Source organism: Passer montanus, unplaced genomic scaffold (genome assembly GCF_014805655.1).
Source record: "Passer montanus isolate IOZ18808 unplaced genomic scaffold, ASM1480565v1 scaffold21, whole genome shotgun sequence".
NCBI classification, from domain to species: Eukaryota; Metazoa; Chordata; class Aves; order Passeriformes; family Passeridae; genus Passer; species Passer montanus.
In genome coordinates, this window is record NW_024366703.1 from 7,653,276 (window position 1) to 7,680,787 (window position 27,512).

Here is a 27,512-nt window from a genome sequence, read left to right on the forward strand (position 1 = left end):
GATAACCTGGCTCAAAGCTCTGGAAGCTGAATTTGAACCTCAGATCAGAGTGCCCGAGTGTTCCCAAGCTCTGCTGTGCCCAGCATACTCCAGAGCCTGCCAGTGGAGAGAGCCCTGAATGTGTAGGCACCACAACGTGAGCCTTGGCTTCAACAGATCCAAACGTCAGCAGCTCCTCTGGATGAGGACACACAAGTCACGAGTGGGCTGGAAACCAGTCCTGGACAACAGCTCTGGATTAATACACAAGGAGAGCTGGAGAGGAGGAGGGGGAGCTGCTGAAGACAGGCAGTTATTCAAACCAGCTGCTAAGCCACTCCAACCACTCACACGTACACAGCCTCCTGCATGTGTTCTGCCCAACTCAAAGCGACCAGGCATCCAAAAGTCAGAGTACAGAAAAGAAATCTATACAAACACTTGCCAAAAATCTCATTTTCCAAGTGCAAGCTGGTTATTCCACACATGGCAGAAGGGGATTTCATTTTGCTTTGACATTACAGCCCCTGCCTGTTTGCCTCAGAATTCCCCAATTAACACTTCTGCAAGAAGTTTTGAAACTGTGCATGGCCACGTATTTATCTACGCACATTCTCTCCCCTCCCTACTGAGCTCTGGGCCACGGGCTAAGCTGTCAAGCCAAGTTTCATCCCAAGCAATTTTTAAACACTCATCCTATAAATCCTCTGCAAAGGGAGTTAGTAATGGAAATACTGACAGAAACTTGAAGAGAAAGCAGGGCAACTATAGCAGCCTACTATACATCAGCTTCATTAGCTGCAGATCCTTCTCTCCGTCACCTTCATTTTCCATTAGCGTACCTTGGCTAATTAACACACAAAACCTATGAAACATTCTTACAGTAGAAGGCAACATTTGGCCCCCAGCCCAAATCAACATCGAAAAACTTCAACATCCTCTGCCAGACATAGTAACTGTACCAGATGGAGCAAATGTACAGCTAACAAGTAGTGATGAGGAAACTGAAAGCAGAGGAACAAATGCAAAAATCAGACCATTAGAAGAGGGAAAAGCAGCAAATATAACTTACCGCTTTCATTTTTCTCTATGACATCCACGACCTCTCCAGCCTGCAGGCTGATCTCAGAGTTCTCCTGCTTCTCATAGTTGGACACCACCACATATTGCTCCAGGATCATGGGTTCAGAGCTAGCATCAGCACCTGGGGAAGGGAAAAAGCAAGCCGTAAGCCAGCTTCCAGCCATGGCTCCTTGAGAGCGACCTCCGTCCATCCGATTCACAACAGGCCAACTTGTCACCAGAGCCAAGCGAATCAGCAAACAACCCTGGCTCGCAGCATGTCCCCAAATGGCTGGCCATATAGAAACAGCCTCCTCTGGCCCACAACCCAGCAGCACAGAGGGACATTGGAGAGAAGAAGAAGAAAAAAGGGGAGGAAAAAAAATATAAAAAAGGAGCCAAAAATGTGAATTAGTTGCACAGTTTCATGATGGATTCTGAAAATAAACCTCTTCCCAACATGGTTTCCACAATCCTTGCTCCCATTCAGAGAAAAAAATCCTGGGCAGAAGCAGTACAAATCCACAGCTGAGCCATCCCCCCAGTAAACCCAAAGAAGAAACAGCTCTCCCCTTGGCGGCTCAGCTCCTTCTCCACTCTAAAGGCTTGAGCTGAAAGTCAAGAGGGGGCTGTAGATGCCAATCATATTCGTCTGCACTGCAGCCCTTAAATAGAAACACATGAGCGGGGCTGAAAGAGAGGGAGGTGGGGTGGAGGGAGCGAGGGGAGGGCGGGGAAGAGTGTTTACTTGAAACAGAAGAAGAAAAAAAGTTACAGCGCCAGATCGCTGCTGCAGCCGGGCCGCCCCCCGCCCGCCCCGCGGTTCCGCATTCCCCCGGCAGCGCAGCCCCGGCGGGACGGGCTCGGCTCCCCCTCTGCATCGCCCTTCTGGAGCCCTCGCAGCCAGCCCCCAGTTGTTTGATTTCTCCTCGGAGCAAGGGCTTTCGGCTGTCAGAGCCATTTATGAATGAGAGCAGGCGCTCACGCCAACAGGGGCCACGAAAGGTGCAAAATAACGCTCTCCTCCCTTCCCCCACACCACTGGTCTTTTTAAAAAAATTGTTAATATTTCTGACTTTTTCACCCCCAAACCGAAGTCGTGCGTTTCGAGGAGGAGCCACGAGGCAGGCACAGCACAGTGCCAGATGTGGAGGGAGCCCTCGCTGCATCTCGGCTGCAGCGCAACACAAACAGCGCAGACTGCCGAGCCCCGGCACAGAGCGGCTGTGCTCGGCCCAGAAACCGCCCTGGGAAGTCATGAGAACCTCTCAGTTTAGGTCTGTACTTTGGGAGAGCCAACATGCCTTAATGCAAAATTATTTTACAGGTTTTCTCAATTACAGCTGTTTGGTTCGCTGGCATTATTAACATTTTACATATTAAGAGGCAGTTCTTGTCGCTCTGGATGAAGATGTCGATTGAAAGGGAAGGCAGAAGCAGATATACAACTTGCTGAATGTCCCATTTTACACAACAGGGACACAGCCAGGAGCAGACTTCGGGTTTTCCTGAATTTCTGATGACAAATTGGCTACAAGAGACGGGAAGGAAGCAGCATGGTCTGAAACTGTCCACCAGAAAAGTCAAGGGACTGACAGTCAAGCACAGGATGCTGGGTGCTATATTTCCAAACTCAGCATGTTCGTGTGCGTTTGGTCTGGAGATGCAAAGTGATTCTACAGACAAGTAATTAGCATCCCTGCCAAGAAAGGGTAAAGAATGCCTCAGCCATTAAAACAGCATCCTGTGAAATGAAAATCCTAGAAAAAAAAAGCAATTAATTCAACTGTTTCCTGAAGGGAAACACTATCACAATGCCTCCCCTTGGACCAGGTTTAAGAAATCCAGAAAATTAGAAGACTTACTTGCTCCCTAAGCATGCCTCTGCCTCTCCTCAAATTACGTAAGTTAATTTTCTTTAAAGAGGAGTCATCTCCTCTAGAAGCCTGTGTTTAAGAGATTTAGCTTTTCTATAGATAGTTGAACCACAGCCAGTAGCAGGAATAGGAGGAGAAGACCATGAACTGACAACATGGAAATTTATAATACAAATTTTCACCATAGCTGTCCATTCCAAATAAGCATCATGTTTCTCTTCATGATCAATCAACCTGACTCATGCACTCTGGTTTAAACCAGTGCTAGTTGGGCTATCTAGACTACAATGAGATGCTTTCCCCTGTTTCACACTGTATCCCACACAGTCTTCTCTCCAGTCCAGAATCCAGCAGCATTATAATCTTTCTTCAACCTGCTTAGGCAAGTAATACCTACAACCCCTACTTTGTTTTAGTCTTGAGAAAAATACAAGTTTTTTAACTAGAAACAAAAGCTGTCATGGACTTACGTCTGCACATGCACCCAGCAGAGAATTCAATGTGTAGAAAGGCAAAAGGGACCAAACAGTGGCTAGGGGAGCAGGGGACATGCAGGAAGCTAATTGCTAAACCAAGAACTCAAATGCCTTCATTTCTCCAACCTACTGGGCCGTTTTCATGGGACTGGCGTAAGGACAAAAAAAATCCAAAAGACTGCACAGGCTTGCTGGCAGGAGCAGCGTTCATGTGATGCATGTGTCCCTGCTGGGAACAAAGAGAGGACCAGGCTGGAGCACAGGCTGGCAAACACCCCACCAGCAGCCACAGAGGCCACGCCAGGGACCGTGTGCCAGGGGAATGCCCTTGCCAGGAAACACGGAGAAGCAGCACTTCAAATCCACCTCCACAACGCCAAAAAAAAAGCACTTAAAACAGTTTGGCAAGATAGGTTATATCTGCATTCTCATATCTGAAACCCAGCAGGGTTTCTCTGGGTTGCTGTGCCCTGCCTTGGATAAGGTAGTCACTGCAGGAGGATTTCTTTGTCACTACAGTGGCTGGAAGAACTCATACAATTAAGAGATTGTTTTAACAGACGCTTGTATAACTGTTACAGGGCTCCTATTAAGACAAAAAAAATAGGGTGATAAATTCCTTGTTCTAGGAAGTAACCAAGGTCAAACAAACTTGTTCATTTACAGCTGCAGCAGATCATGCCTAGAGGATATCCCCCTTTCGAGGCGTGGGGTCCCTGTGGCTCCTGGAGTGATGGTCACCCAAGATTACGTACTGCACAATGGGGAAAGATTTCAGTAAGAGCAAAGAAAGGAAGAAGAGGAGGAGGAAAAGACAGAGAAACAGCTCCTTCCAGTAACCAAAAGCCTTAACCATTTTCTGGGTAGCCTGGTTTGGGTTGTTACTACATTACCTTCAGGCACAGTCAGTAGAGTAAGGGACTCTAATCCTCCTCAGCCTCCCATCCCCCACAAGCTTTAGATGAATTACTGCTCAGTGACACTCAGGATGCCCACAACATTGCTGCTACACTATGTCAGACTCTCCAAAAGGGATTCAAAAGAACAAGACAGGCAACACCACAGGCAGCACAGCACCAATTACACCCACAGCCCTGGGCGCTTCCGCATCCCTCCAATTAGTTTAGGTCTAATTTGTAACGCAGGACACAGCATGCATTGAACAGTAACAGCCTGCTCAGTGTCAGCACACCAGGGACAGGGATGCAGCATGGCACGAGTTCCCCAGCCAGCTCACATGCAACTGCAACGCCACCCTGACACAACAGCCCTACTTTTTAGAAAGCGTCTTCAGCCCAGGCAGGAGAAACGGAGAGCAGAGGACAGCATAACAGTGATGTGCCAGGTAAAGGTCCCCCCTCCTCTCCCTCCAAAAAAGCAGAATTAGTGTTTTGGTTAAGCTCCAACTTGCAAGCCCTCCCCAGAGCAGAGCACAGATTGCTGGCTGAAATAAGAGTTTGCTTGCCTCTCCATTTCTTTTTGCCTCGAGTCCGTTTCCCGGTTAAAGTCTTGAGGATACCCCTCCTCCTCTCCATAGGGCTCCACTTTACAATCCTCCCGCTCCTCACCTCAGCACTTCTCTTCTTGGGGCGGAGCAGAAATGTCATTGGAGCTTGTCCATGCCCCTCACAGCTGGCACTATTAAGTGACAGCAGTTGCACCCTGTCCCCCTCACCAGGCAGCGAGGAGGGAGCATCATTCCTCCTGCTACACTCGGAGACCAGCAACGACTGTGAAAGAAAGCCTCCTAAATAAGAGCGCAGAACGTCCGTTCCAACAACATCATCCTCCTCCTCCTGTGTTGCAACAGCTAGGGCCTATGATGGTTTTGCAATAGCCAAAAATGAAAACCACCAACTGGACTCCAAAAATAAAATCATCTGGATATGGGAATGTGAGACTCCTGATCTTTGCCAGATTACTCTGTTGTTATCAGGCTATAAACATGTCTGCTCTTTTAAACCATACAGTGCACAGGCTTTTATATTGCTCTTTCATGATTATCAATCAAATGTTTACAGATTAAAACTAAAATGAATTAGTACTGGGCTGGTCAGTGGAAGTCCTGCAGAAGCAGCCAAAACCACAGCAACGGCCAGTGAACGCCACAGGGGTGAGTCACAGCTGAAGAACCAACTGGCAGGTAGTCCAGCCCTGCCGACATGGGCACAGCTGCTGGGACACGTGCAGAGCCTGGGGTGCCTGGCAGACACGGCCCCGAGTGTCCTGCCATTCCAGAAGATAATGGCAGAGCTCTGCACTTTTCCACGCACAGGGAGGAGTAACTGTGGTAGCTTGGATCTAGAGCTGCGGTTTCTCGTTAAAGCCAGTTCTTGAAGGGTAAACTTTTATGTATCTCTGGAAAAGTCCTTCTGGGGAAGGATGAAGGGAAAAAAAAAAGCCCAGAATAGCAGCAAGCCTACTTAAAATCTTCAGACCAGTCTAACCCCTTACAGCAATCACACACCCAGCTCTAAACACATGGAATTCCTTCCCCTAAAAACTTCATCTCTTTTCTTTCTTATCAGAAGGACCACATGACTATAATATATAAACATTAAAATTGCATGTTTCCTTTAAGCCTTCTACCTGTGATTTAACCTGAATAGTGTTAAGACAGAGAGCTTAGGTCTGTCTAAAAATTGGGTTAAGTGTGCATTGTACACAAGATAAAACAGGCTTTGCCATGTAATGCATGTGAGAGTACACCAGAGTTCATCACATCACAGCAGTGTTGGAAAAGCAGTTCTTAAAATAACCAGTTCCTAGAATAAGCAGTGAGATGAGACTAATGAAGCCTGCTACAAATCTCTATGGGGACAACATGGATTCAGATCAAAACTGTGTTTCCCAGTCTAGGATCTCGCTTCTATTCAGTGAGAGGGTTTTTTTTCTTGTCTTGGTGTTTTGGATTTTTGTTCATTTTTTGTTCTTTGTGTGCCCTAAACAATCAGGGCTTTGACTCATCTCTTAGATACTCCTGCACTGCAGCCTGTCACGCTTCAGCCCCGTTGCCACTACCAAAATTCAGGCTGTATTTATACATCAGTTATTCCTGGAGGTAAGACTACTACTGCCACAAGCTGTGAGTGAAGGGGATTCATCTTCATCCCTCCCACCAGACAGCAATCCTCCCAATCCTAATAGTGTTTAGCCTCAGAGCTCAGAGGCTTTTGGTGTAGCGGCCCTGAGCCACAAAGCTTTAGGGACAGAGACAAAAGTTTATCACCTCCCACAGTTATTTCAGAAATTCAGTACAAAGCCAGTCTCAAGGTCTGGATTATTGCCAATTATAGAAGAAAAACATTTGGGCAAGTTTATCAAATGGGTTATTAATACACTGTGATTTCTGTAGTTCTTCCCTGAGCCTGGCCAGGTAGCTCTTTTACAAAGCACAAAGACACTCTACTGCATTTTCAGAAGAGAGTTTCAGAAGCAGGTGACACTGCTATTAGACAGAGATGGGTGGAATGCAGAAAGGGAATGGTTTGGATCCAACCACCTATGTAATGCAGAAGACTCAAAGCCAGGGAAGTTCAGCCTAAAACCTTGTCTAAAGCCCATAGAATGCCCGAGAAGAAAACAAGGTTGAGCATCATGCACCCAGCAATGGCCAGGTCAGCATGTAAACCTTCTCACCCCAGCCTGGCAGCTGTAATTGGTGTACAAGAAGTTTCTCCCTAAGTGAGAGGGAGAAACTTCTTCCAACCATCCACCTTCTTTGCTCGTGTGCTCTGCAAGCCTTTCAGGACATGGGGCAATAGTAGCCAACAGCACACGTTGCCACCAAGAGGAGACTATGATCAGCAATCACAGCAGCAAAAAATTAATTGGATGCCTGATTAATTCCCCACCACAGGACACACGTAATAATTTCTGTCACTGGCTGAGCCTTCAAGAGTCTGGGACAAGTGGCAGCTTTAACTGTAGACTGTGGCTTCCAGCCCTGGAGCGTGTGTGACACACAGCTACAACCTGCAGCAAAACACAGCCCCCACGGGGAGCCTCAGGAATGAGCCTGGCCCATGGTAAATGGCAGGAGCTCTCTCAAGCAGCTGCTCCAGTTCAGTTCTTTCCTCTTTACAGCCCTCAGCAGCATTTCCAACGAAATCCTGACCAACAGAAAAATTCAGTGCTGACCTTTGCCAAGTGGAGCCTATTGGTCTCGGGATTATTATTTTTTATTTTTGATCTGCTAGGTTTTAAAATAGAGCCAAGAAAAATTAGAGGCAGGAGGGTGAAAGTAAAAAGTTGAGTCCTCTTTCCACTCCTTCTTGGAAAGTTGGCTCTCTGAACAGTGATTTCAACCAACTAGGTTACAGGTAGCAACAGTTAAGAATACTTAAGTAGTATTTTGCACACAAATCTGTTAAACTGCTTGGAGATTTTCACACAGCTGCCAAACTGGGTCTTCCACCAGGCTGAAGTCACCAATATACTCTGGCATTCGTCCTAGTCCTGCTCAGTGGTGCAACACATTCCCATCCCTCCACAAGGCACAAAGCAACCAGCCAAGGATTTTAACAGCAGCCAGGGTAACCAAACTAGAGTCCCACCACAGCACCTCCCAGGATGTGGCTGTGTGGCACCCATCTCTTTCCAAAGTACAAAATGAAACCACTTTAATGTCTTGGTTAGAGTCTGTACTTCATGGAGCACGTTCATAACCTCAGCTAGAGCTTGGGCAGCATGAAACTGGCTTCTCTTCTCATCTCCAAGCCACAGCCTAGCTAGGACACATAAATGTACTACATAGGTAAAGATCACATCCAAATTCAAGTCTGATCTACCAGCTTGACACATCATAGGATACAGCCTATGGCAGATCTGGACTGAAGAACAGCTGTTTTGGAAACTGGGGATTCATTTGGATAAGAAACTGAAAGGCCACGTGAACTAGAACAGCATGGGGAGCTAAGAACTTGCCAAATGTACATAAGACTTTTGAGCAGCACTATGTATCAATATTCACCTTCTCGAGCACCATGCAATGAAATGAATCACTTATATTTGCACACTCATCATGCACTTCTTTACTGCCAATCTAGCAACATGCATTTAGCTAAAAGCAGTAAGCAGAAGGAAAAAAATTGTATCTATTAAAGACTTTGCTTCCTTGCCCTTTGAGAAGACTAAAAACCTTGGCATATCACGACACAAAACAGTCCCAATAGACCTATTGAGTCAAAGAAACCCAACCTGACCGCCCACCCAGGTAATCTGAGGGGTTCTTGTTATTCTTCCTGAGGGACACCACCTCTTCTGTCTCCTCCTTAACATGTTTCTCTCCTGCTCAGTCTCATTCTGTTTTTCTATCTCAACTTCCCCATGACCTACAAAGCAGCAGGCTCCTGTGACTGAATACTTCAGATATTTCTGCACTTTTATATCCAGTTACCACCCTCAAATTAGACCTATTCTGCAAAGATGAAGCAGAATCCCCCAAGAAAATATTCAACTTCTGTCAAGAACAGCGTTTCTGGAATCACAGCAGTCTTGCTCACACACAAAAAAAAAAAAAAAAATCAGACAAGCAAGCACTCATCCATCAAGGATGGTGGGATTTTGTTCACATACTTCCAACAGGGCATGAACTTGAATATTTACCAAATCTGCTATGAAAATCAGCAGGAGTGTTTCCATCTTTCCTTGCCCCGGGACCTATATGTAGCCTTAACTGCTTGAGTGACCAGCCCAGCATCCTGTACAGACACAGGATCTATCACTTGTGATCTCTCCTTCTAAGTCTGAAGGAGAAGGGAATTCTTCTGTGATATTCCATGTCAAGTGACAAATATTTGCTGAAGAAATCCACTGGTTACACAGCAGAAGTCCTGATTCCTTATAGTATAGAGTTTAGTTTTTGCCTTGCATGGGACTACTGCTCCCCAGCCCCTGACACCTCACCTAGAATCTGTTCCCCTGCTTCTTCCTCCTTCCTGATGTATTGCAACAAGAAGGCTGATGCTCCCTTGAAAATTTTGCATCTTTACCAGAGTTTCAACTTTTTCATGTGAAACCACTTCTATTTACTGGGGAAATGCAAAGAACATTTCAGAAGGATGAGGAGCACGCAGTCATGTTTCTCTGCCTTATCCTGACCCATAAAGTTTCTCCCACATGGAACAGTAAGAGCACAGCTGTGCAGGTACCCAGCTGTGGCCAAACTCAACCAACCACAAAAGGGAAAGCTGCCTTGGACCAAGGCTTTGAGCTGGGCAAGGAAAATAAAACCCTGCAAACTACTAACCCCTACTAGCACCAACATCAAGGTGAAGCAGTCATCAGAAAAGCAAAGCTCTTCCTTACCAGAAATCATGCATCATGAAAAACCAATACACAAGCAGACAACAGATCCTGGGTATCCACTGTCAGAGATTCACATTCAAGACAACTCCAAAACCACACACAGCTTGAACTAGAGAATTCTGGTTTTAATAGCATGCAGAACACCAAGACACAAGAATTTACCTGGAGTGACACTCTTTTTTGGAGTCTCAGACAAACTGGACATCCAAACTTGAAATCCAATCATAGGGCAGCCATGAAAAAAGAAAGTAATTAGAGACACAAGAGAACAGTCAAAACAAGTCATATCAGAAAGTCTGAGAGTTAGTAAAGACAGCTTTGAAAGAGGCAAAGTTTTTCGTAAGAGTAGTGTTGGCATGATGGGGACTCAGAGGAAGGTCAGGTCATAAGAAGCACCCAGTTAATTTTTATGTTTTAGTGGATTTGCAGAACTTCTGAAACTGATCTGTAGGTGATCCAATTTTGAGCTGTAAGAAAACGATATGCCCTGAGCTTATTCCCAGTAGCTCAGAAGACACATACCATGAGACAGTTTGACTTACTAAGCCTCAGACCTGCAAAACTATTTATCTTTGCAGCTGTTAATCATACCCAAAAGACACATAGACAACTCGCAGAGATTGAGCATAGCAAACACATATAAGTTTCTACAAGCATCTTGTTACTATGGACTTACATTAAGGAAAATAACAATAGACAAATAATGCTCCACAGAAAAGAGTACAAAGCTCCAATAAAGGTACATTCAGAGTATAAGTAGAAAATCCATTTTTTAACCAATGAATGAGACAGAGATCAGGTTAAGGTAAAAATTGATAGGAGATGCTGCCAACAAGGTCAAAAGGTTTCCCTCCCCCTCCATGAAATGAGGTGGAAATACTTGGCTTGGGAATTTGGGAATAATCTTCAAATGTTAAGTGTTAATTTCTTCTTGAGTACACTGGAAATGTGTTTTGAAAGTTAACAGATTTTCCCCCATTTCTAAACAACAAACATTCCCCTTCTGTGGGATGAAGGAGCAGAAGGGCAGCTGTGACTCTATCCTTGCCTGGGAGAAGAGACATCTAGAAAGAGATGTTTATATGACAATCTAAGAATTTCCTAAATTCTGACAACCCCAAAATGCAGTTTGAAAAACCTGTTTGCTATGGGGAGCCCTGTTCTGGACGCAGCAGTTTAACAACAGAGAAGATGCACCCATCAACCAACTGGAGAGAAAAGCAGGCTATACTGGTGGCCTTGTCTATTTGTTACTGTCTTTTGAATTGCAGAGTATCTCCAAGACAGTAAAAAGATGAATAGATAACAATGTAATAGATTCACAGTACACATGGAACTGAGGAATTGCTAGCATGATACAACTGTTAAGAAACAGCTTTCAAACTTTTCCAATGGAAACCAGAGGTCCAAGAAACACATTGCTGTTTTCTCAGCACTAAGGGAATGCTGAGGTTTTGAAATCCTTTCTTTAAATTAGGGACACAATTTTCATTGTGTAGTTGCACTGCAATTCAAATGGATTCAGTACTTTGACTACTTTGCAGTGAACTTTCTATAGTGGCAACTTGGAGAAAATCCTCAAGTCTTTCAACCATCTGACTCTCAAACCCATGTGCTGCACTGTCACAATACACTACAAAATACACAGTGGTAAATAACAATAATTTACTTTGGACTACCATTTAAGAAAAAATGAAAAAGGCTTAGCATTGGTGGAGTGCAACAGGAAATAATCTGGCAGAGTAACTTGTGCTGTAGCTCATGGAGGGAATCTACAGCATGTTTCTGTTACAGACTTGGGCACGCACGGGAAAGGGTGTGAAGGATTTGTTGTCAGCAACTTGTCTATTAGCTTTTGAGTAGACTTCCACTGCCTTCAGAGCACAATTATGAACTTCAGTCAGCTGTCAGATCTTTTTCCAGACAGAAGAACCTGAATGCGACAATGATAAATCAAGCAGATGATGTATTGCAGGAGTAACTGAGAAAGTTTCAAAGTTTGCCCCCACCCAAGCTGCAGCAAAAGACAGAAACATCCAAAGTTAGAGGAGATACACTGCACTTAACACAAGTTTAGGGCTACTCTGCATCTGTCTACCCAAGAAGAGAGTTTAAACCTAGACCAACAGTAGCCACATCAACAGACACCCATGTGAGATCTCACCATAAATAAAGCAATTCTGTTAGCGATTAGCAATTTCTCAAAAAAACTTCTTTTTAAGCAAAGTATTTTTTCTCCTTGTCAAAACTATTGGCTTAAGCCAGAAAAGAAGGGCAATATAAGTATTAACTGGTAAACAATCCCACAGGTCACCAGTGTGAGCTTCCCAGCCCAGGAAGCAGCATAAAAGCAGCAGCACTTCTGAGCTGCCCCAGCCTGACAGCAGCTAAAAGTGGATGAGGTTGCTTCTGAAGCAGAAGACAGCCAGCATATTTCAGCTGCTCCTGCACATCTGCTTAGTATTAAACTTCCTTCTTGGGGATTTTTTTTTTTTTTATTCCAAGACGTTTAAGCTCTAATTGCTACCAGCTTTTAAGAGTCCCCCCTACAAATAATAAAAATATCAGACATTAGTGATAGATTCCACTTCACAGAGAGCTCAAACGAAGAGCCGCGGCGGGAGCCAGCGTACGGGGAGGAGGTCAGAGGCCTCAGAAACATGCTGTGCCTGAGCCAACAAAACACAAGCTTTGAACAGCCCCAGGTTTCCCCTTTAGGACAGGGTTTTACTGGAATTCTGCATGAGGCTTGGAGCTGGTTTCCAATGGGATTGGTAACAGCAAATGAACAAACCTTCGCTTCCTGCCACTCCTCTCCCCCACTGCCACACGGCTGAACACTGGCTGGTCTCAGATCACTTGGAAGTGCAGGGCGGGGGAAATCTCAATATCTGGAAGGAAAATTAAAGCTGCCTGCTCAAAGCAGGCCACTCCTAGGGCAATGGCATCCCAATTCTGCTCTTAACACTAGTCCCCACAGCTGCCAACTTCAACTGGAGCCAGAACAAACTCCTCCTACTGGAATTATTTTTAAAAGCTCAAAAGGAACATGAATCCATAAATTACAGCTCAGTCACGAGGCCGAGGCAGTTGTGAAGAGCACAGAGGAGGCTTTCCTTCAGAGCCACACTGCACAGAAATAGCAGCACAGCAGGCACGTCACTGGAAGTGGCTGCTGAACCCCATCCCATCACTTTCAAGCTGCCACGATGGAGCTGGGCAACCCCCCCACGGGTCAAGGGGGTTCCTCAGGTGTGAAGGAAAAGGAAGGAGTTGGAGGGCAAAAAGCTTTGAAGGCAAAATTAAGCTGGTTGCTACGGTGAACATGAAACATATTATTCTAGATTTCAGCAGAAGCTTTTGTGCTGCCAGTGAGACTGGTTTGCTTGCTGCTCCTCCCACCTCTGGCAAGAGAGCAGGCGCCAGACTGCTGGGGACTAATGCTTTATGCTTGTGATACAGCTCCACTCATCTCATTTTAGCAGCAGACTATTTGTCTTGTGAACAGATAGAGCAGAGCAAACTTCCACAAAAACCTGCTATAGCTGGAGTCAGCCTAGAATCACATGCATGAGCTCAATCTACCAAAATCCAGGTACCACATTCATGGTACACATCAGTGCTGCACATCCAGGTGGGCTCCTGCCCCAGGCAGGTGCAGAAGAACTCCTCCTCCATGGGCATTTCAGCAGCAGCTACTGATGCAGGTTTCTTTTGTTAGTAACCCTGTCTGAAATGTTCAGTTCAGTGTTGAGCCCAGCATCCATGATGTAACACGGCTGCTAGCACCAGGAAGGACACTCTCCTACAGAATCACAGTTGCTGGGGCTAGCAGGGACCTTTATAACAAGCTTTTTTTAAAATAAAAAGCTGTCTAGCTTGTTAAGCTACATATTTCCCAACAACAGTCCTGCAGTAATTGTGGGCAATTGGATCATACTGGTCATGAGTTTCTGTGGTTGTAGTTCTGGAGATATAACCCTTGCCCCAAAAGATTTCTGTGCATAGCTGAGAAATCAGCACAGGCCAAAGACAGGCCCCTACCAGTGATCTGGATGTGGCTACCTTGCTTTGGAGGGCAAAGAGTTTAATTACACAGGTATGGCCTGCTCTTTGGTAGTGGTCTTCCATAGAAGATAACAGTCCCAGGGCCATTTAACTAATAAAACTGTTTTGTTCTCATAAAGCCTTTAATATCAACTGGGAATACCAAAATCTCCCAGCTGTTACAGTGCAACTTAAATTACTGAAAAAGGGATTATAAGAACAAGTGGCCATACTGAAGAGATACTGACATCTGGTCCTTTTCCAACAGTGGTCTGTTCCATGAGTGCAGCTGAGTGGTTTGCAGACTCATTTTGTAGACTTATACCCTTCCTGTCTTAATTGGAGGGGTGAAAAGAAAATAAGCAATGCAATCAGTGATTCCTCAGACTGGAACTGGGGGAAATAAATGCTTCTTCTAAGGAATGGGTGTGTTCTCATGCCAACAGTGGTATCTGACAAGTCAGCAAGAAGTGGGCTGACCACACTGTTCCTTAAATGTGTCCACTTCTTAGAACTGGCCTAGAACCTTGTTGGCTGCAATGTTCATCACATATGGCAGAGCAGAAGTTAAGCCTGTATCTTCATTTTGGAAGACAAGCCTGCCAAGGAGTTGGCATACATGAAGCACTATGTTGTTGTCCTGGGGGCTCAGGTGCAACACCTTACTGCCCCAAGCAGGTAAAGAACCCAAAAGTCAAGCTCAGTCTACTCAGTCCAGAGCTTCTTACTGGGGTTTTGCCTCCACTTCCCCCCTTCTTGCTTCCTTTCTGCACTCTTCAGACAAGCAAAGGAACAACCTTCTCCTCCTGACAAGGTGAGGCTGCCCAGTCAAGAGCAGAAAACTCAGTGAGGAACACCAAAACTGTGGGGCTTGTTTCTGCTTCCATCTGCAGACAGTGCACCATGCTCATATACTTGTGATCCTCCCCAAAATCTCCATCCCCCAGATCCACTGACCATCCTTTGTCAGCCTTCCTCCAGGTTTCTCTCCTCTTGTCACTTCCTCTTCAGCTGGGGCTTGACACTTCGGTTAAATGGGAAGGCACTAAAATGCAACAGTACTAGACCAGGGAGGAAGCAGAAATACTTGGTTTGCTAAGCTCCCCCCAGAAGTGGAAGTACTTTTATGAGAGAATTCCTCTGATGCAGAGTCTATGTGTAGTTTTACAACATGGCTGGAAAGAGGAAAAAGGCAGATGAGCCTTCATCCAAACTGTAACCACTGCCACACATTCTGGGCTCACACAATTCATTCATTCAGTTAGGCAGGGAACAACAGATAGTCAGAGAAATGGGAGGATGGCACAGAAAGGTTGCAAGTGTTTTGATCTATCTCACACAGTCCTGCTCAGGGCACCCTGTTGAACTGTGCCATTGATGCTTCTCCCCTCAGGCTCCAGAGAGACCTAAACAAAACCAACATTTGTGCCTGGTGCCTGGCTCAGCGTGAGCCTGGTCAGACATTAAACTTCTTAGGTAGCACCACAATGACAGATTCATTTGTTACTGTAATTACTGGGCAAGCAGCTGTCCCACACCAGGGTAGCTTAAATAAGCTTTCCTTGCTCTTATGTCTGTGGGATGCTGCTGCATCATGTTTAAGCAAGTATTTTAAGACAGTCATTGAAGGAATACACATATATTATTTTTCTCCCCAATAGGAGACTGCATTTTAAAGTAAACCTCTCATCCCTGCAGAGATATCGCCTCTTCTATACACTTGAAGCTGAACATCAACTCCACTCCCCATGCCATCTGTTCAAGAGTGCTGTATCTTGAAAAAATATTTGACTAGTAGATTATCAAACATGCAAATCCAGCTAAAGTATCTGAGTAAGAGGACTGGCAGCAGGCATTAAATAAGGCCTTTAATTTTAGTCTTATTCACCAAGTTCAGCTTCATCACGAGCAGCCAGGGGAGAGCCTGTCAGTGTGTGGGCAGAGGGGCTGGGCTGCAGTGATGAGCACAGGCAGCACCTTCCTCTCTCCCTGGCAGAAGGGATCCCACTGGGAGCTGTCGGGCTCGTCGCCTCCCCGGCACCACCACGCTGCAGACCAACCTCAGACCACGTCCACTTGCCACGTAGCCTGGCGTATGCTAGACCCACACACACTGCTTGGAAAATGTTCACATCTGGCTTTCACGTGACTCGAGCGTGCCTCAGAAATTCATCATCTGGATAACTCACTCCTGCAGGGGAGAAATCCACAACCAGGGAGCCCTTTCCTGAGTTGGAACGGAGGAGTGGGGCCAGAGGATCGTGTGCTTGACAAACTGCACAGTGACACGCTCACAGCTGCATTTTCACAGCCTCATCCAGTCCTCCATCCTTTCTAAAAGTACAAACACAAAGAAAACTTAGTCCCAATTTTCCACTCTGTTTACTTCTGTAAAAACCCATTTTAATCCCATTCGCAGACCCAGAAGTATCCAGGACTGTTTAGTTTTTGTTCTGGCAGCCATTGCTCACATTAACTCTTTCCACATGGCAAGTGGGGATTGTTTCCCACATGATCCCTGTGGTACAGCCCCTGCACATACAGTTTTGTACCAGTTCCAAGTTTGGCTGGGAAGTGCCTAGAATATCTGAATGCTAATCCACATCTACAGCTGTACAAACTGAGAGCATCACCCCTCTGAGGATAAAACCAGCCTCCAGCACTGCCAAGGAGGAGGGCAGAAAAGCCTCAGACGTTGCACTTGGAAACTCACAGGTATGTACACATGCTGGGATTCATGTGTGGCTCAAAAAATGGAGCAAGAGTCAAGTCCCAGCTATGAAGGAGCCATACTGCCAAGCACAGAACACTCAGCAGCATTGGCATGTCCAGGCAGAGCTGGCCAATAATCAGTGCATACATTGTAATCCTGCTGGACACCTCTGGAAGTAAAGCTTCTAGACATTTCTGGTTGGGTGAGCCACTCCATCCAGAGTGAACTGGAGAGAGGATTTGTGCTGTCACGCAGCCTGGACACGGGCCAGCTCGAATGGGACAGGTGTGAAGCCATGCACAAAGCTGGATGCACTTAGGGAGCGCTATTTTAGGGGTGAGTGCTCTCAACAGGCCAAGGACACATACCCTACATCCAGGTTTCCAGAATCTGAGGATAGAGTGCTCGCCAGCATGAGACTAAGTGACCAAAATGCCCAAGGAAGATTTTACCTGCTCCTTTCAGCCAGCCAGACCCATCTGTGCCCCATACAGATTCCTGCCATGGCTGAGGATCATCACCCTCTGCTCTAGCTCCCAAAGGCACTTCTCACCTGTCTTATCCAGTGTGCCAAAATCAAAATACCACTACTCTCTGTGCAGGAGAGGAACAACCCACGCAGGCAGCGTTAATACCATCTGCCACTGACAGACAGAAGAGGGAGGAAGAACAGGAGCAGATGGAGAACAGAGAATTTCTTAAAACCAAGAGAAATGCCATTATATCCCCTAAGGTACCAAGTGCTTTCTCTGTGCTCGGCTGAAGACTCTCTGAGGCATTTGCAGGGTTCAAACTGTTCTACCGTGGCTGTGCTCAAGCCACACCTCATTTTTCCAGCCCTGCCTTCACCCAGTCTCCCTGCCCTCTCTCCTGGACCCAGGGCTCTCTGCAGCACTGATGCTGAACTGGGAACAGCAAAGAACACAAACACATTCTTTCCCTAATCCTGCACCCTGTCCCCACACTTCAGATTAAAAGCCAAGGAGCAAAACAAAAAACCCACACAACATACAAATATCTCTTTCTCTCTTATCCCATCTTTCTCCCACCCCAGCATATGGGCCACCCAGAAGATGACAGTGATCCTATACATCTAATGGGCCACACGTCCTGCCAGCAGAAAACTGAAGCAGTGCAAAATAAAGTCTCCTATCTGCTCTTCTCGTCAGTAGCCTCAGGCAGAAATCCAAAGCACTTCAGTTTAAGCAGTGACTTTAAAAATATGGTGTACAAGGAGAAGTGTGAGATCAGCTTCCTTCTGCCAGAACACTACAGACTGGATTTGGAGCGTGGGATTGGAGTGGACAGATTCACATCTTGACTGAAGATGCAGAATTGGGTCACACATGCACAGATGCTGCAAGGACATGAAATCTGCCTTAGTGGCAGCTCTTCCTCAATTCTGCTCTCTGCTAGTGCACCTGAGCACAGGAGCAGTAGTCTTGCCTTGGAAAAAACCCCAAACCCACAGAATGAAGGTTTCTCTAATTATATGAAAAACTTGTTTAAAAAAATTACTTACAGTCTCTTAAAAAAAAAAAAAATCAGGGAAGAAAATTAGGTCTTTAGGGAATAACTGCATCAAGAAAAAGCCATTAAACTGATCAGAAGTTTAGCAAATTCACTACCTGAGGAAAAATAATTTTCAGTCATGAGAAGAGGAAGCTCCTTCCTTGATGACTGAATTCAAGATGCACATTGAGATAATTAACTACTAACTTCTTCCAGAACCAGGCCCATAATGTCTATCCCCAGTAATTAAATGAAAAGTTTTGTTTGGTCCTTAAGTACTATGCTTTTGCCTACTCTATCCTTTTTGTATTACTAAATCCTTTATCTTCCTGGAAAAAAAAAAGAAAAAAAAAAAAAAAAAAAAAAAAAAAGAAAAGCAGCTATGAGAATCAAAATGTTCTGCCAGAATCTGCTGTTTTTAAATTCCATGCAGTAATTAGTACATACAGCCAAGAAGGTTAATCGTATGATGAGGGAACAGATCATGATTTCTGATCAACAGCAATCTTGTCAGTACATGCTTGTGAAGTTATAAAATAGTGACTGGCAAACTGTCTCATCCAGCCATCCTCATCAACAGGCCAAATGGCACCAAGGAGCCAGTCCACCATCCCTGCTCTGCCCTAATTGCTGGAAACAATGCAAGGAGCACAGTGCACACGTGTGATTCATCAGGATACAAACAAGAGCACCTGCCTCAGTCTGCAGGGATCATGTCATACCACAGATTTCTTGCAAGGATTAAGACACCAAGATTTAAGATGTTCCTGGGACCTTGCCATGGGCTTGGACAGATCTGCATCCCTATTCACCACCTTAAAAAAAAAACCTTCCAAGCTGAAGCTTTCAGAGGAACTATAGGGAAACAGATTTCAGAGACAAACACCATGAGAGAAGAATGACTCAAAGTAGCATTTGAGTTAAAAACCAAATTCTAACGTTGTTGCTACCAGCTGGGCTCAGATTCACTAAGCAATGACCAAGTCCCTGCTTGGGGCAGGTAGCCCCCAGCATCTGCTGCAGCCACCACTCAGAGAAGATGCATTGCCTCATGCTGGGATTGACCATGATAGTTAATTGGATTTTTCAGCCTCTTTAGTAACACACTTAGATTTGGCTTCTTTGAGAACCCAGTTAAAAGGCTTAAGAGTTCTTCTGACTGAGAAGGTAAAACTGAGCCAGATTTCACAGTCAGCTGGCTTAGTTAAGACATCCCCCAGTTCTAATACTAAACATTTAATATAAACATGACTCCAGGTGACATCCCATCAATACTGCAGCAACCTTAAGGCAAAGGAAAGGCAACACTATGTCTCCTGGAGCAGATCTTCCTTCTCCCTTTATTGCAGCTATTTCCCACAAATATTGCAAAACATCTGCCAGAGCTGGAGGCTGTACATTCTCTGCTCACCCTGCATCCATGTGTAGCTAAATGCTTGCCACAGGCCTGTGAAGGTGGCAGAGACCTCCACACTCAACTGCATCAACTAAGCTTTGTTCCCAGGGTCACCACCTGATCACCTGAGTCCTGAAACAGGTAAAACCAGCTCCAGCCACACAGCCCTGCTGGTCCAGCTGGGAGCTCACACATTTGTTACCCCATTGAAATATTAAGCACAGAAGGGGTGGCACACAATGTTCATTCTCTACACATTGTCTTAAAGGAGGCAGCTCAGACTAAGTAAAAAAAAATAAAGCTAATTTATAAATAGGAAAAAAAAAAAAGAGAGAGCAAGACAGCATGGAACTCTAAATGCAGGCTAGACACATGCAGAGTGACAGGGTTAGAAAGGTTAAGCTCTGAGTGATGAGCATAGCTCAGCTGAAAGGACAGAAAAAGCCACAAGTTGAGACATTTCCCTTGGTAATTACAAAGGAAGCAGAAAAAAAATCCCTATCCCAAATAATGCAAAGAAATGACAAGGCATTCCCCAAAGCTGTCAGAGTGCTCATCCTTAGTACATGAGGGCAAGAAGGTCTCTCTAGTAATGAAGAATTAGGCCGAGGAAGCAACTTTGGCTATCAGCTCCACCCATAATTCCTAGGCAGCATCCCACAAAGTGATCAGCCACGAGGGCCCTTGGTGTTTTTACAACAATCTGCTTGTTTCTCACTTGAGGCCCCACTTCTGTCATTGCTGAAACTCTCTCAACTCTGCTTAGTAATTTCCCCACTGAGGGAAAAGACAGCATTACAGATGTTTCTATAAAAAGTTCGTGAAGTATCTTCCAATGGACTCTGAAGTTTTTATTTACTTGCCAGCAGATATATCCTTCCTAGTTTTAGATTACAGGAGGGAAAGAAAACAGTGATTGTTGGCTGTGTGTAGCCATAATCCTGCTAGTCCAAAAACTGGACAGGGAAACCCAGCTGAAAGATGGTTTACTCATTCAAGGAAGCCTCATCAGCATCCTGGGGCAACACTAGCTTGAACCAAATAATTAACTTAATATTCTAAGTGCCCAATTACTACTTAAAATAGACTTCAGCTGCCAGACTCAGCCAAAGCACAGCCAGCTCAATGCAGACAGGATCTGAACACTGAGGGAAAGGAAACACTGCAGGACTGACAGAACCATAACTTCTATTTTATTAAAGCTTATTTCCCTTCACTTGGAGGAGCATCCTACAGCATAGCAACAGGGTGCCAGAGGAAGGCACCAAGCAAAGGCTTGGAGCCAGCTCTGCCCTCAGCAGCAAGGTGGGCAGTCAGAGCCGGGGCAGTTTGGTTATGGTTCCAGAAGGGGGTGGCCAGCAGTGCTCCTGCCCTGGCACATGGAGAGTTGTGACCACAAGGGATTGGTCACCTGCAAGGCACTAGGAGATCACTCTGAAAGCACCTGAAAGTCCTGGGTCTGACCTCGGGGGTAGCAAAGAGAATCCTCTCAGTAGCTGAGAAGCATTGACACTCAGTGTAGAAAAGTTGTGAAGTCCACACCAGCTCCCTATTGCCACCAAACACCAGGTCCCAGATGCTTCAGCTTCGTGACTGGGATCTGACTGCTTTGACATTAAAAACCAGCCAAGAAAGGTGGTCAGCAAGGGGAGAGGGCAAAACCTTACTCCAGGAGTCTGCAGCTTTCTCTAGCCAGCAAGGGGGTTTGTGAGGTGGGGGACACAATGACATCTTTGGGGAGAAACATACTCCAACTGGTTTTATAAGCCACATCAGGATTAGCAGATATCTCAAGGGTTAATTAGTTTACCATGCACAGATGGTAGCTGGTAGGGTTTGCAGAATGGATTAACCTAATCTGTTGCTTGTAATGTACCATACAAATATCCATTCCTAGACTTGCAGCAATTCTACCCTTATTTCAATTTGAGGACAGAAAAACCACACAATGGATGCCAGCATAGAAATAATACCTATTTTGAGTGACAAATGAGTAGCTGTTCACTTGGCTAATTCAATTGACGAACTGGAGTTTGAAAAGTAATTCCTTCCCATTTTGCTGCAGAGGGTCTTTGGGTGGACCAAGAAGAGACCATTTGTTGCAAGTGTACAGAATATGCCCATGTAACCACTCCTCACAGTTGTACTGAGGGCTCTCCAGCACTGACAGATGGTCAGAGAGCAACAATTCAATTGCCTGGAAACATGAAGGCAGCTTTCTGAGCAGCTCTGCAATGTGTCAAATAAAGCCCCCCAAGTCCAAGGTACCAGCACATGTGGCATTTCAGGCCACAGCAAACATCCGTGCCTTCACAGAGCCCCAGGTCTCTGAGCTGGCTGCAGGTTAAAGCATTTATAATTAAATCACATCCAAGCAAAGGACTGTGTGTTTACACAGCCCTTTGCACAAGAGGAAGCCTGGCTCAGGGCTGGCATGCAGAGATGCCCCAGATCAGCATAAGACTCCCTTTTGTTTAGCTAAGGACATGCCACGCTATTGCATTTGGTTCAGAAGGTCTCAAATGTTTACAACCAGCATCAACTGCAGCAGTAAATGTTTCCATAACTCCTATTAAACTCTGAACTTCTCCAGTTTCTCCCTGCTCTAAGGGGTGAGCAGAGGACTAGCTAGACACCCACTCTGGCAAGGCAGAGGTCAGGGTAGAGGTGATGTTGGCTGTCTGAGGCATTCTCTGAATGTTTCTGCAATCGGCCATGCTCGTATCATGCCTGCACATGCCTGAGACACAGCAGCTGTGGGATTCCTGCTGGACAGTGTGGGACAGCTGTGCTCACACCCAGCAGCCTCCTCCCAGCACATCTTTGGTCAAGACACAGGATGTTCATAAGGTCTCATTTGTTGGGAGGTGCTTGCATTTAAAAATGCCTATTCGTCTCTTGTTTAAAGATGCAGTAGTTCCATGGTCTGCACCTACAGAAGAAACTGTATTTCAAAGCCATTTGTTATCTTAAAAGACCATCACAGCAATCCTGAAAATCTGTGCTTATTTACCCCATCCCTTTTTCAAGTGTCATAAAGCTGATCTTTGTTAGAGGCTGTAACTGGCAATGCCCTTGGCATATTCCTTTGCTCATTGCGTGCACGCTCCCACAACATCCAGCTCCAAACAGAAGGAAGCATTCCTCTGCCATTCGAAAATCAAGCAAGGAGATGGCTGAGAACAGAGTCCCTTTATGCAGCTCAATTTGTTGTAGCGCTGCTTCACATTCCTCTCTGTATGGGGTGAGTGGAGAAAGAGTGTCCCTCAGCTCCACTGTTCCCAAGCCCTGGCTGCACAAACAGCCCAGCACCAAAAAGGAAAGAAGCAGCAGCAGGAGATCTGGCAGCACGAGGAGCTGGCACAGCCAAAGGAGGGAGCCCAACCTGAGTGCCCCTCGCAGGGATGAATGACCACGTCACTTGGGATCCTCAGGGCAGGGGGCCAAAGAGTCCAGCAGGGGAGAGCATCCACAAATGGCATCTCAGCTACATTGACTCAATTGCTTTTCTCATGATGTCATGGCAGATCAGCTCCAACTTGTCCCCAGAGCCACAGGAATGGAGAGGCAGCAGTTTCCTTCCACTCCCAAAGCAGTTCTTCACATCTCTTGCACATGAATTGCAGTACTCTTTCATGTAAACTGGTGCACTGAGCCCAAAGCTCTCTGTGTCTCCTAATGCTGTTCCAGGTCAGTGCTAAATCAGGTTGCCCCAGAGACTTCAGCAACGTTTTTCAAAGATTTTTACATGGCCCAAAACTCCCCAGTGCTCAGGATGTGGCACTGAGCCAGGAACTCCCACACTCAGCTCTGCCCTCTACCAAGTCACTTGGACTTTTTTATTTATGGTCAACCCCTCTAGAGAAGGCACTGCTGCCAACTTAATTCACAGGCTGTTGTGAACACACACACACACACACACACACACACACACACACACACACACTTTCTTTAATATTACATTTAAGAAGTCCTAGAAGTGCAACTCAGACAGGAGCTTTGCAGGAGATTAAGAAGACCAAGCATGCCCTAATTTATTTGTGGCACCAGCACCTTGTACCATGCTTGCCTCTTCACTACCACACCCCACCTCAGGGAAATTCAAGGAAAGGTACCAAAAGTACTGGCCTGCAAAGGCAGCTGCCAATTGATACCCAGGCCACTGGGGTTAAGCAACAGCTTCTCTTTAGTGCATCACTTAGCTTATTACAGGATGGCAGCTTAAAAGCCCTCATAATTATCCAACAAATCAATCTAGACAGTGATACTCATTGCAGTCCAGTATGTTACATTCATCTTCCCTTCTCTTCCAGAGACTAAGCCACTGCAGTGTTTCTTTATCATATAAAAAGCAGGAAGAAAAAAAAATCCTCCTCTCCCTGCACACAGGCCAGAGTTTTCCAGGAGTCAGTATAGCTTTGGAAGGCTTCTCTTTGGATGCTCTGAATGCAATTTGAAGCATCCAAGGTTCCAAACAAAGTCAATGAGAGTTGCAGGTGCTCAATGCTGCTTAGGGAAAAAAAAATTAAGAAATAGAAAGCCCTCACACATCCAGTTCAGAGCAGCCAAACCCAGAGGCCCATAATTGCACATCCCTACTGAAAACACATCTGTAAAAATCACTAAGAGCTACATGGGGAGGGGAAAAATTGGATTTATATAGTTTCAAATCAGGGTTTTATAGGACATTTCGATCCAGGATTTTAAGAACAAAACACTGAGCTACAGCCTTTGAGGCAGCCCAAACCCAGACACAAGCATTGAGAACATTTTGCATCAGAAGCCTCACCAGAGCATTTTGGAAAGGTACAACAAAAGATTCAAATTAGCACAGGAAAATATATCCTTCCCCTCCAGAAAAGAACCCCAACTCTGACTCTGCACTTTGACCATTTACAATGAAAAATAAAGAAATGTAATACAATTATCATTACACATTGGAGATTGAGCTGTATAAATGCAGTTAGAGAAGAGCAGTCATTTTAACTGCAGTACTATATAAGGTATATGGTATATATGTATTGATATAGCATACAGATATACACAGTGCAAAGGAAAGAAACTGATGGCAGGATTCAGCAATAAAAAGTTAAACTGCTACACAATTTAATGCCACACAAGATAAACAGAAGGGGAGAAGCAGGGGGTAAGCACCTCTCTAGAATCATGCAGTCCATTAAAAAAGCCTGGTGCCTTACCTGATTTTCTCTTTGAAGATCCATAGTCCCTGAAAAAAAGACAACAACAAATAGACATGGTTAGAGCCGGGAACGGTGGCGAGCGAGTGGGTGCCTCCCAAATTTCCACCCATAAGCCGGAGGGCTGGCGCTGCGCCCTCCCTCCCCGGAGCGGGGCTGAGGGCGGCCGGGCACGGCGGGGCCGGGCAGCACCGGCCGGGCGCTGCCGCAGCTCCGGGGGCTCGGGAGCATGTGATCAGCCCGGCAGAGCGAACCATCCACGGCCAGCGAGGCAGCGGAGAGGGGTGTCATTTTTTCCCCCTTTAAATTGTGCTGTTAAATGCACCGCTGCTGGGTTAACCCTTCGCGTCCCCCCGGAGAGGAGCGGGGAGTGTTTGCTGCAGGGATGCGGCTGCTCCGGGCTGGGCTGGCGAGGCTGCCAGTCCCGAGGCTAATTAATTTGTGAATAACCTCCAGCCCTCTCCTAGTTATCTCTGACAAGCACTTGGAAAGCACAAGGAAAAAAACCAAAAACCGAACAAACCCCAAACTTTATCTTTTCTCCTTTCTTCCAGGATAGAACATGCACCCTTACTTTTCCATAGTTATTTAAAGGGTGCTGGCACCTTTACCCATGCAGAACAGCCGAAACCCCACACAGCTGCTACGGGAGGGGAAGAAATTGCAGAAGGAGCTGCAAGAACTGATTCGGGATAAGCAGAACTGAGGACAAAAATACTTGGCTTATGGCTGTGCTTGCTCCCGGAGCCTGTGAGCCCCAGCCCTGGCATGGTCAGCACGGACAGGGGCAGTGCAGGCACAGTGCCCCGGGCACAGCTCATGCTGGCAAAGCCACCCCATGGCAGGTAATCCCACCAGAGGGGCAGGCAGGAGTATCTGCATTTTGGGGTGCTGGGCTGCCAGAAGTGGGGTTTTGTCTCTTGCACCTTGCTCCATCCTTCAGAGGATCAGAGGGATTATCCCAAACTGTTTATTTAAAGAGAGTTTGGGGGCTCAGCTGAAGAGCCCCCAGAGCTGTCTTGAGGGCACAGTTATGTCTACCTGTAAATTCTGTTTCTCCCAGAATTGTGTGTGCATGCCCGTGCCTTTAATGCCTAGAATTTGTGTCCAGTGAGTAATAATTGGGAATTTTTTTGCACCCTCTTTTAATTTCCCAGTGTAATTTCTACTTCAATTAAATGGTTGTTTTTCTCAGCCATATCTGCAGCTGTATTTGATGTGATGATGCTACTGCTCATGAATAAGTTGCTTCTTCTACAGAAGTGATATCATATGCAAATACAATTCCTGCTATATATTGTCTGAAACAGAGATCCCTCAGACCAAGCCGGATGGTACAATTCCCAAAATGTAGTCCTCTACCCCAGCTTGGCTCTCACGCCAGTCTGGAGCTTTGTGGAGCTGTCAATACAACTTTCCTGGCATGCAAAACTCAATTCTCATCATTAGAAATGAGGTAATGATTGATTGTTAGTAAAATTAATTAATTTATCATTATAAAACAGTTATTTGCATCACTACCACCACCCAATTCACAAGGCTTAATGAAAAAAAGGAAAAGCCAAACAACCTGTGGGGCTAGCTTTCCTCTTTTCATTTAGTCTTTCTGTAAGTTTTAAAGTCAACTTTAATTGGGTTCTGATTTTGGAGTTCCTGAAAAAAAACCCCAGGTACCCTGTGTCTCCCTATCTTGTTACTTTTATGTACACCCACATTTCACTCATTAAGTCAGGGGAAAGCAATATCAAATAAAATGAAGCTTGAAATAAAATCTTCATCTCCACAGTGAAACTCTGAAATCCAAAACTTGTTCCTCCCAGCAAGGACAGAAAAAAAAAAATAGAAGGCAAAGGAGATATAACAAATAATCTCTCTGGCTGTTTAAAGTGTTCCTTCATATTCTTCACCTCTTTTCTGCTAAAGAAGAAAGCCTGTGTTGGTGCTTTGCAATAGCAGCACCAAGGAGCCCTGCCTGACTCCATGTTTAATTTTTGTAATGTCTTACTATCCTGCATATGATTCATTGATGTATCTTCCCTCTCCCAAGTGATGACATATAAGGGTAATACCTCTCAGCCTCACTGTTTTCAGTGAAGCATTAATGTGAGGCTGAAGTATTGGTTTATGTCTCCAAACCAACAGAGGAAATTATTTAATGGTTTCTCTTAACTGAAACAATTTCCAAGCAGAAACTCTGATCTCCTGCAACCCAGACTGCACCTGGCACACTGTTAACCCTTAGATCAGACAAAAAATGTGGTCTTGCAGAAGAAAAACCCTTCCAAGGAAAGGTACAATCAATGCCTTAGCTGTAGCTATGCAGGGAAGCTCACTTTCTTTTCAGCTCTTGTTCTTTTTATCTTTTCATCTTTATACACACACGTATTTCCATTCTTCTTCCATTTCTATATGAGAACAGACACCACCATCCTGACTCCACTGCCAACCATAGCTACAAGAATAACAATGAAAGCAGCGGGTGGAACTAAAAGTAGATCTGGCAGGTCTCTTCATCATCCAGGATCACTCCATACTGAACAAACACCTATCTCAAAAGTAGCATATTTCTAGCCTTTTTTGAATTATAATCTAGCAATTTTGTTTAAAGTCTTCCTGTGGGGCACCACCTTTAGCTGATGATGAGCCTCATTACTGGCAAGGAAAATATTTCCTGCTGCTAATGGTATTAAAACATAGCTGGTGCCAAGCACATCCCACAAGACTCTCCTTCAATGACAAAGGAGAGGGAAGCTGGATCTCCTTTCTCATCAGCATTACCCCAGGATAACATTACTAATTTGAAATCTAGCAATGAATGTGAAAGGAGGACCACGAACATTGCTGTAAAGCTGACTGCCTTGTTAGCACATCAAACTATCCACAGTCTGGAAATTTCTGAATCATAAAAAGATCTTATGTTGAATTAATATGTCACTTGCAATC

At 45.4% G+C, this 27,512-nt stretch overlaps 1 protein-coding gene across 7 annotated transcripts in view; it reads right to left on the reverse strand.

The window, feature by feature from the left end:
- SH3PXD2A (SH3 and PX domains 2A) overlaps positions 1 to 27,512 on the reverse strand; it is a 244,194-nt gene that overhangs the window by 66,584 nt on the left and 150,098 nt on the right. For 3 of the 7 annotated variants that reach the window (XM_039708750.1, XM_039708747.1, XM_039708746.1), the window contains exons 6-8: positions 24,570 to 24,598; positions 9,866 to 9,913; positions 1,052 to 1,183 (exon numbers count right to left, since the gene is read on the reverse strand). In XM_039708750.1, the coding sequence (XP_039564684.1) occupies positions 1,052 to 1,183; positions 9,866 to 9,913; positions 24,570 to 24,598 (209 nt within the window). Of the gene's footprint in view, positions 1 to 1,051; positions 1,184 to 4,859; positions 5,106 to 9,865; positions 9,914 to 24,569; positions 24,599 to 27,512 lie in introns of those variants that run through there. The other 4 variants (XM_039708749.1, XM_039708752.1, XM_039708753.1 and 1 more) reach the window with 3 other exon arrangements.